Here is a 10,743-nt window from a genome sequence, read left to right as displayed (position 1 = left end):
TCTATGTGCCTAAAAGCATAAATATGATCACTATTGTACAGCAAAAATCTTAAATATTCAACTTTAATGCTAAAATCTAAAAATAACCCTAAACCTTTATCTTATATGAGTAAAAAATACAAAACGCAATTACCAAAAAAATTTCAATGAGTTCAAAGGAGATAAACTTAGAAAAGGGTATTATTGTACTTAAAAGAAGAGGATTAATTAGCCGATTAAGACAACCCAAAAGGCAAAATAAAAAAAAATAAATCAGTCGCAAATCACCTTTAGTGTGGTGTCAAAAACTTACAGCCAAGTGCATTATTTGACACCAGTAATTGATATCATTCTTTTAGATATCTTTTCACTTTTGTATGTAAGACAGTAAGAGTCTTCTGCGTCGGCTTGTAACTAAGTTATGAGAAAAAGGATGTCGGTGCTTAGAAAAACATGTAAAATGTATGTGACTATGTAAAAGAGTCTACAAAGTGAAAATTACAATAATAATTTTGTGCAAGTAAAGGCTATTATAACTTGTGGGGCTTTTGTTTCACAAAAGAACGCAAGCTTGTGGAGTCTTATAATTAATAATTATAGCATGTCTAGCCACCACAATTATTTACTCAAATTCTATTTCAACAAGCTAGCTAGAAAAGAGCTATTTTTATAAAGAAAAAGCCATGCTGATTTAGCCAAATCTGATGAGTCACTAGTAAATAATTTCCATAATTATTTTATTCCCATCTCAAACCATTCTTTCTTGCGACCCCCAAACACAATTATAATAAATAAATGTTAATGACTATCACAATTAACAAACTTTATAATTAAATTAAAAATTAAACAATAAGAGAAGAGGGACAATCATGTACATTTGGGTATGCCCTTTACATCCATATATATATATATATATATATATTTGAGAGATTACATCCATATTAATTAAGTTTTATTACATAGGTTCCAATTATCTCACATAATAAAGTTAATTCATTATTGTCATCAAATAAGGGACTATCACAATTAACATACCTTTTCTTCTATTAAAAAAAAAAACAATTAACATACTTTATAATTAAATTTAAAAATAAAAGTTATTAAAACAATAAGAGAAGAGGAACAATCATGTACATTTGGGCTTACCTTTGCATCCATATTAATTAAGTTTTATTACATGGGTTCTAATTATCTCATATAATAAAGTTTGTTCATTATTGTCATCAAATAAGGGGTGTAGACTCAAGCCTATGTAATAAAAATAAACCTATTAATATCTTGATTTAATGGTAATGAATAATTATCATATAGGGAGCTTCATAAATTTCCAATCTACCATATCTATTTATTAAAAAAAAAAAAAAATTTATTGTGAATCATATAGAATTTAAATTTTCTTATAGAATGAGTTGATGTGAATTTTTTTGCCTCTATTCCCATCAGAATGTTTTGCCTCTATTATTTCTTAAGATTCACCATATAGAATAAGATACTAAAAATTGAATGGAGAGTAGCATGATTTCTAGAATTTCTGAACCGTACAACTTTGCTGCAGCCTGCATGGCATGGCATGGCATGGCACAAACTTTCAACAAGTATTTTATGGAGCATCTGAAGAGATGAGTTTTTGAAAAATAAAATAGTATTATTTTTTAATTACTTGATCAGAGACATATACATGAAAAAATAATAATAAAAATTAAAAAACCGAAAAGGATAAATAAAATATTAAAAAAACAGTAAAACTATTTAAACTCTTCAACATTTATGATAGTTATAAAGATGTATTTATTAGCAATCTTAAACGTTCAATTGGTGTAAATAGGAGTTTATAGAATTTAAACAGTAATTAAGGAAAATTAATTAAACTCCAGATCAACGGTTATTCATTCAGTTATTCGTTAAAAGTTTTGTATTAGTAAGTTTCATTAACAAAGAGCCGTTTGGTCAAAAGCTATAAATTGTACTGAAAAATATCTTCTTTTTTTTCAGTGGGACTCTCTTTCACTTGTATATAGCTCTCTCACCTGAGAGAGAGCGTGTATTAAGTGAAACAAAGCTCATACAACTTCTGGGTTTGTCTGGTTTTGGCTCTATATTTGTGTTTTCTTTAAAAAAAAAGTAAGTTTCTAATTTTAGAGTTGTGTGAGTGTAAAGCTACACCAAAATGTCGGTGAAGAGTAGAGGAATGGGAGGAGGAGAGTATACTAAAAATGGAATGTCTAGGAACATGGCTCTTTTGCTGTGCCTTTGCAGCTTCTTTGCTGGAATGGTTTTCACTAACAGGTATTTTTCTCAACTGGGTTTCTTTTACTTTCTCTAAATTTTCAATTTTTAGTCACTGAATTGGTTGCTTTAACTGAATTATGCATTTTTGGCTTGTGGGTATCAGTAAACACTTAGAATTCGGTGGGTTTTTGTGAAATCAATATGAAGAGGTTAATTGTTTTAAATTTTTGATAGAATGTGCTTAGCTGGTTATTAAAGGGTGTTCTTTTGAATGTTAATTGCTGCATTTCATTGAGGAGGGTTTGAATTGAACTAATGCTTGTCTGCGTAGTTCAAATGTGTATGTCTGCTTTCTGTTGTGGTTTTTGAATTTGTGTTTTTTGACTCACACTGGGGCCAATTCTCCCCCTTTGCACTTGTTTTGTTTGTAATCTATCATTCATTATCATTTTATTTACAATGTACTATGTGATTTTCTTTTTTCTTTTTTTCTTTTTTCCTTTGTCAATGTTTCATGTGATTACTTCAAAACAGACGTAGATTGATGCAATAGGTAAAGTTTTTTTTCCCCTTGTTAGAGCATCCTCAGCAGCTGTGGCATAATTTATGGCATTTTGCCACATCAAAGGCCTACTTTATTATTTTACCACATTATTTTTCAACATCCTATTTATCAAATGTTTTATTATTCAATTCTATTCATTAAAATAATATTTACTACACATTAAAATAATATTTATATCTCATCAAACACGATCAACAGCCACTACACTGCTGCCAACAACCAACAGCCACCACCACACAACCACCATCTTCATTCACAACCCAAAACCACCAACACCAAATCGGAAGCCCCACCATCACCACCACCTCAACCACAAACCCTGACAAACCCACCGCCTCCACACCCTCACCCACACCCACTTCCAAACCCAAAACCTTCATAATCCAAGTCAACCTAGACTCCAAACCCACCATCTTCATCGCCGTCATCGTCATCTTTGTCAACCCAGACTCCGACCTAGCCATCAACACCGACATTACTCCCAACCACAAAAGCTTCAACGACCAACACAACAGACCCATAACCACCCACCGCCGAACCATCACTCCGAACCCATAGCCTAGCCCATCCGAACCCACCCACCTCCGTCGGAACCGAACCCAGCCAACACAATTTGAACCCACACATCACCACATAAACCCACCCATTGTCCAACCCACCCATCAAACCACAGCCAAAAAAAAAAAAAAAAACCATTGCTAGAGAGAGATCAGCGTATCACCACATAAACCCACCCATTGTCCAACCCACCCATCAAACCACAGCCAAAAAAAAAAAAAAAAACCATTGCTAGAGAGAGATCAGCGTGGAAGTGATCGTCAGCGTCAGGGTGGAATAGCAGTGAGGGTTGGGGTTTGAGAAGAGAGGATTGGGGTGAGAGAGAGGAGAGGATTGGGGTTTGAGGGTGAGACTGACGGAGAGATGAGAGAGAAAGAGGGATAAAAAATAATAATAAAAGCATATGCCACATATGTCCATACCGTGGCATATTTGTGAGGACACTGCAGCATGTTGCAAATTTTATAAGATTTGGAACATCTAATAAAAGAGGGTTTTTGGTGTTTGGTGTGCCAAATATTTGGCATTTGGCACATTTGAGAGAGCTGCTTCGAATGCTCTTTATGGTGTTTTTTGTCAAATGCTATCAAAAGATATTGTACTAGTTAAATTGTGACTTAATCTTTCCTTCTATCATGATTCATGAGCGTTTAAAAATCTTGCCTTGCATGAGATGTAACCAACAGTTTGTCCAAAAGTGGCATTTCTAATCAGTCTTATTTTATTTGGCTCCAAGGGGAATTACTGTAAAGAAAAAAACAAAGGAAGGAACTTTTAAATTAACTGTTTTATAATTTTATTGTTTTAGTTAATGTGAATTGTGAAAATCAACTCAACCAGAGCAAATATTTGGAGCAGGGTGAATTGGAAGTGCTTGTCATTTTAGGTCCTATGTAATGAACAACTGAAATTCAAAAGTACATTCCTTGTTTACTTATTTCTTAATTGAAACGATTATCTAATACTGCTGCTCAGGCTTATTATTTTACATTTTCTTGTCATCGCCTTAGGCCACATTGATTTTATGTTGTATAACCTGGTTTCCATATCAATGCAGAACAGACTTATTATTATTTTACGCTCCTTATTTTTTTTTCCTTTCCTATTGCCTTTTTATGTTAAGTTACATGTAAAGGAAGCTGCTTGTTAGCATATGTATGTCATATTGATCAATAAGTTATGTATCAGGATGTGGACAGTGCCTGAAGGTAAAGATGAAGATGCTCAAATAAACTTAAAATCTGAGAATTATCCACAACTTGTAAGTAAATGTACCGAACTTCTAATCGTGAGTCATTATGTGCTCCACTTCTTTGGCTATTGATCTATTGATATTTACTATAATCTCACATGAAAAGCTAGTTTTCTTGGATTATGCAGCTCTGATTCTGAAATTGCAAATATCATGAAAGATCCTGTCAATGAAGTCCTACAATTGGTTTTTATAGTAAATGATTCATTCATAACAAAACTATAGTTCTTGGAAATGTCATTTCTAGGAAAAATTGCTTTGGAAATCCAGATTTGACAACTAATTTATCTTTAGTTTTGGGGGAAGTGGGTTGGATGTGGATTGGTGAAAGGCCTCTGGTATCTAAATTTTTCAGAATTTGCTTTACTATTTCAATAATAATGTGCACATGTGCCAGATATGATTGACCAAAAAATTGCAAATCTTACTCTGGTTGCTTCTCAAAAATATTCTTCCTTCCAAACTTAGACTTAAGCTTGCTTTATTATCTTTAGCTGTAATTTTACTTCTTAATTACATCATCTGTATTTGATATGTTTGTAATGATATTTTCTTTTAACTTTTTCTTGCTATCAGGACATTGTACAGCATAACACCAATGACAGTATGGGGTAAGTTTCAAGGACCCAGCTTGATATTTGTACACTATTCTGACGGCTGTTTAGACTGGATTTTTCACTTATATGCCATGAATAGCCTAAATGCAGACCTTATCATTGTATATGAAGTGCAGGTCCTTGGATAATACAATATCAAAATTGGAGATGAAATTAACAGCTGCTAGGGCAGAACATGAATCTATAATGCGTGGCAACCCAAAGTCAGCAAACTTGAAGAAAGCTGAAACAAATGTGAAAAGAAAATACTTTGTGGTTATAGGAATCAATACAGCTTTTAGCAGCCGCAAACGAAGAGATTCTGTTCGTGCTACTTGGATGCCACAAGGTGCATTAACTTGGCTTCATATTTCTCTTTTATCTTCTCTCTCTCTCTCTAGATTTAAGAACATTTTATATGCTATTTCAATTTCTTGTCATATCTCAACTGTGATGGGTTCTCATTGATTAAACATTACTAGGTGAGAAGAGAAAGAAGTTGGAGGAAGAGAAGGGTATTGTGATGCGCTTTGTTATAGGTCACAGGTGATCTTTATATGTCTTCATAGCTATTGTCAATTATTGCCACCACACTTACTGTTTGTCTATATTCTTTTACCCAACATGCAATATATTCTGCTTCAATAATAAGATATGAAGTTTGCAGCCTTAGCAGACCAATTCTCTGCATAAACTTATTATCTTTTCAACAGCATATTTTCTTTTAAGGTGGTGCTCTGCATGAATTTGCATAAAGTATTTGGTTTGATGTTATTAATTGGCCTTTCATCATTAGTTCGACATCTGGTGGTATACTTGACAAAGCAATTGAAGCAGAGGAGACGCGGCATGGAGACTTTTTGCGGCTGGTGAGCTTTTCGTCTTACCCCTTTTAAACTGTTATCTAATTCAGCCTGTGAAACTTTCATTTATCTAGTGTGAAAATAGACTAGAAAAAGAAATATTAATTGGTTGTGAAAGCAGGACCATGTTGAGGGCTACCTGGAACTATCAGCCAAGACTAAGACTTATTTTTCGACTGCTGTTGCCCTGTGGGATGCTGAGTTTTACGTTAAAGTTGATGATGATATCCATGTAAATTTAGGTAATGATAGTTCCAATTTCCTGCATTTCTTCCTTCATCTTGCTTTGTGATTTGTCTTACTGAAAATTCTGATTCTATTAAACTGGTATAGGTATGGGTCTTGTGTGTGTGCTCTGTATGTAATTACTTCTGGTATAAGTAATTGAAGATGTATGACACTGCATTTAGCATATGTGATTGTATAAGTCTATTTTTTATCATGAAGCAATAAGAATTTATGTGATGTTAACAGCTGGATCAGAGTTGATGCAATAATACAATAGTCAAACACTACTAAAAAAAATAGTCCAATAAACATTTCATACCTGAAAAATATGTTTATAGCGCTATGTACATTGGAGAAGATCTTCATAGTCCACTAGATATTTGTAACATTGTTATTTGGCCTCTATGTAATAAGTATTGCTTGCAAAAAGAAAGATTTTATAAGAAAGCATAGGTTTTCTGTTGAAAATTGTTGCAGTGGAGTGCCAAGCATCTATGATCTAGCCATTGCATGTTGAATGGATTGTTTATTTTGATGACTGATGAGCACAACTTTGAGATTCCCGTGTGGCATGCCTGATGTGCCATGTAGCTCAAATGTTTTCTTGATCTACTTATTTCAAAATTGTTACTGAATGTTAGAAACATTTCATATTACTACTGTATTGTAAACTTGATTGTGACATTACTCTTGTTATTACATTTGATCCTTTGTCTCATTTGAGTTCATTTACTCTAAACTTTCTGCAGCTATGCTTGGTACAACTCTAGCTAGACACCGTATGAAACCTCGAGTTTACATTGGCTGCATGAAGTCTGGTCCTGTCCTTGCTCGAAAGTAAGCCAATTTATCCTTTTTTTACATTTATCCCCTGAATTAGCTAAATATATAGATATTGGTATAAATCAGGTTTATGGCTTCCTTTCTTTGGAACAGGGGAGTGAGATACCATGAACCAGAGTATTGGAAGTTTGGTGAGGTGGGAAACAAGTATTTTCGACATGCTACAGGACAATTATATGCTCTCTCAAAAGATTTGGCTACTTATATATCAACAAACCAGTAAGTTTGTCTCTACCTTTTGGGTTAAAAGAAAGTTCAAACTTGTTATGATTGAATGAGAAACAGATGGATACGTATAATTGAGTTTCTAAGTCAGCAACTGGAACCAAGAGGTTCTGGTTCCATTGCCGTGTCCACTTTCAAGTTCAAGGAGGTTGTGTACCTCTTTTAGCTTCATTTGTAACGTACCTATAGCTGTGTGTTGGAAATGGTTAAGTTGGGTTGTAGAATAGCCTTAAATCTTTCAATCATAATTTGTTTGAAATTTTTACAGGCCTATACTGCACAAATATGCCAATGAAGATGTTTCATTGGGTTCTTGGTTAATTGGTATAGATGTGGAGCACGTGGACGATAGGAGACTCTGTTGTGGTACCCCACCTGGTAATTTAAAATTTAATTTTATTGTTTTAATTACATTCTTTGTTCCTTTTTAAGGTTTTGTAACCACATATTTGTTATTTGAGATATGCATTTTATTAAAAGGAGCAAAGTCAATGTTAAGCAACAAATGAAAATTATGATGTCTAAATATGTTATACAGTATGTGAAGTCAGAATTCATCATGATGTCTGTGTCTTTAACCTTGGGCTAAGAAGGTATTCAACCTCGTAGAATAAATAAAAAAACAATGGATGGGATTAGACTTTGTTGCATGTATTATAAATATCTAAACAAATTACTTAATTTGTTTTTTATATCTATTATCTATTCCCAGTAGAACTTTGATCTAAAAAATTTATTTTGTTCAAATGTTTAGAATAACAAAAACCAATTAGATTTCTGTCAGCTAGTATTACTATATAATTTTTCAATATTTTGTACAGTTGCATTAACTTATATCTATTTGAGTTAATGAATTGACCCCCTCTGGTTTTGAAATAAAAAGTTCAATCCCTCCATCTCTTACAGGTTTTAGTTTCAGTCAACAAGATAAATATCTAGATCTAACAAGTCTCAAAATTTGTCTTCCCATAACAAGAACTAAGAGATATGGTACTTCACAAATATCTTGCTTTTAGTTGGTCTATGTTACCACCAATTTACTGTAATGACAATGTTTAGTCTTCATATCGGTCATTGTTACTTCTCTGCCTCTGTCTTTTAATTAAACCATGAATAGATTGTACCAGTATTTGTTTTCCAGTTTAAGGATGAGAACAATTATGTGAAGGTTGGCAGTTCGACCTAACAGTTCATCAACTCTGTTATCTTCCACTTGATTGGTCCATATTCCAAATTCTGCTGGTGAACTGGTCCACCATATATCATGGACCTCTCTGGTCCCTTCCATTACAGGTGCTTTTTAATTCAAATGTAGATGACCTAATTAGTAGATATATGCTCCATGGTCTTTTAAGAAGTATATAGACCAAGTGCTTGGTCTGTTATAGTAGCAACCTGCATCAGCTCTGTGGTGCTGAGACGTTATTTGTTTTTCAGAAGGATGAAGATATTTTTCAAAAAAATAAAGTTCTGCCCGCTGCTTGAATTTTCCTATAGAGTTGATGTAGTTGTTTATGCAGATTGTGAGTGGAAGGCGCAGGCAGGCAACGTCTGTGTTGCTTCATTTGATTGGAAATGTAGCGGGATTTGCAAGTCTGCTGAGAGAATCATGGATGTTCACCAGCGCTGTGGTGAGGATAAGAATGCTTTATGGAGTGCAAGCTTTTAGAGACAAGTAAATGTTCCTCCAAACTCAGGAAGGACAAACAGATATCTGAAAAGGCAAGCATAGGAATGGTCCTTTTCCATCCAATACCTAAGTATCATGTAGGCGTAGAGAATGTATTTAATAACAGTATATAGAGTTATTATAGTTAAAGAGAAAAAGGGAGGCTTTGCTGCTTGGGGCTCTTCTGTATTTAAGCGGAGGAGATCTGCCCCTCTAAGCGGCCAAAGAACAAATAGACTGTCACAACCTATTCTTTGTATGTTTGGAGGGCTTGATTGTAAGTTCTCTGACATGGCCATTGAGCTCAATAACATGTAATAATCTTTGTGAACATCAATTCCTGCTTTTTGCATTTTCAATAATATGATATACGTCAATTTTTCATGAGCTCTCTCTTTCCTTCTTTCCTTTTCCCTAATAAATAATGGTGTGAGTAGTTATGTTCTCTTATATTTTAGCTTCATCTGCTGGATGTCACAATACAGATTTAGTTGAGATGAGAAATACTGTGATGTTTAGAGTTCCTCATCTCAATTTAATCAACTTTCCATGCCCCCACCTATAGGTTGTGTATAGCTAACAATTAGATGTGAAGAAATTATTCTCAAACTTAACTTTCTTTGCAAGTAATTTGTATGTTTGGACCATTAATTTGGTTTTTTTAGGTGGCCCTTGCAGGTTGATTATAGCAATCAAATCCAACATAGATTTTCAATGCTTAACATAAGATAGAATATGAGAAATAAATAAATAAATAAATAAATAAAAATAAAAAACTCTGCTTCAGAACTACAGTTTCATCTACCTCTAGCCTCCTTGGAAACTAGTCCTCTTATCCTCAAGTTCATGCACCTATGGACGTTGCATTTAAATTACATTGTACATGTCCAGGACATCAACAGCTATAGGAAACCATAAGTTTGATCAGCAAACTCATGGAACCAAGTTCAATCAATTGGCTTAGGTTGTAGATTTTATTGACATCATATCAAACACATGGTACTTCTTTTGTGCATTAACCAAAATTTGGAAGGTTTATGAAATGGAAGAGGTTTAATTCTAATTTTTTGCTGCCAATAGTTTCAAAACCCCTTCAATGGGCCACATAATACATGACTAATAACATAAATCGTAACAACCAAATGAAAAAAAAAAAAAAAAACCCTCATCCATCAGTTTACTACTGCATACATTGATTAAAGATTAAAGTTTCTAGGAAGGAAAAAAAATGTAATACAACAACAAACCTTAATACCAAATTTTTGGGGTTGACTATGAATAATGCCAATAAATAATTATAATGCATGATAGTAAGCTTAATGCACATATGTGTTTCTCATTGATTTGCATATTAATGTTATTGCTTTGTGTGTTTGGCTCATCTAAGTACCATGTAACCATCAATTTCAACAGCTGGGGCCTAATTAAAGAAAACTAATAAAAATGGGTGGACAAGAATAGAACGTACAGGTTTCTCACTACAAATGCATGCTAGCTGCACCGACTTTTTTCTTCATATATAAACTCATTACTCACTCTCTTGTCAAGGATTACTGGAAAATTTATCAGCACATAACAACTGAAAAATATTTCTAGCTTACGTAAAACCAAGGGTAGAGGAAACAGGAATGAAAGAAAACAACAAATTAAAGTTGGGATGATGATGATGGACCCTAACAATTTGATTCTTAGGGGACACTAGAGTGGACTCACTTAAGGTATCCCCCACATGTAAC

The 10,743-nt window shown here is 33.7% G+C and overlaps 1 protein-coding gene across 2 annotated transcripts; it reads left to right on the top strand.

Moving 5' to 3' along the window:
• Positions 1-1,824: 1,824 nt before the first annotated feature.
• On the top strand, positions 1,825-9,391 carry LOC112039006 (probable beta-1,3-galactosyltransferase 2). 2 transcript variants are annotated; one of them, XM_024071846.2, is made up of 12 exons: positions 1,825-2,265; positions 4,520-4,592; positions 5,160-5,194; positions 5,317-5,528; positions 5,662-5,725; positions 5,976-6,048; positions 6,164-6,284; positions 7,020-7,107; positions 7,207-7,332; positions 7,607-7,716; positions 8,507-8,631; positions 8,859-9,391. In XM_024071846.2, exons 1-12 carry the CDS (start codon positions 2,147-2,149, stop codon positions 9,015-9,017), a joined length of 1,305 nt encoding a protein of 434 aa, XP_023927614.1. In that variant the 5' UTR covers positions 1,825-2,146; the 3' UTR covers positions 9,018-9,391. The 2 variants fall into 2 exon arrangements, with proteins under 2 accessions (XP_023927614.1, XP_023927615.1); XM_024071847.2 differs by lacking the exon at positions 8,507-8,631 and having other exon boundaries at positions 1,829-2,265.
• Positions 9,392-10,743: the final 1,352 nt, after the last annotated feature.

Source organism: Quercus suber, unplaced genomic scaffold (genome assembly GCF_002906115.3).
Source record: "Quercus suber isolate HL8 unplaced genomic scaffold, Cork oak 2.0 scaffold_8, whole genome shotgun sequence".
Taxonomy (NCBI): Eukaryota; Viridiplantae; Streptophyta; class Magnoliopsida; order Fagales; family Fagaceae; genus Quercus; species Quercus suber.
This window is presented reverse-complemented; position numbering and strand designations above follow the sequence as displayed.

Excerpts from the sequence above, each read along its gene's own strand:
- LOC112039006 (XM_024071846.2), top strand. The coding sequence starts at position 2,147 with ATGTCGGTGAAGAGTAGAGGAATGGGAGGAGGAGAGTATACTAAAAAT. Across the intron at positions 5,195-5,316 it reads AACACCAATGACAGTATGGG|GTCCTTGGATAATACAATAT; the intron begins GTAAGTTTCAAG and ends TATGAAGTGCAG. Across the intron at positions 6,049-6,163 it reads ATGGAGACTTTTTGCGGCTG|GACCATGTTGAGGGCTACCT; the intron begins GTGAGCTTTTCG and ends TTGTGAAAGCAG.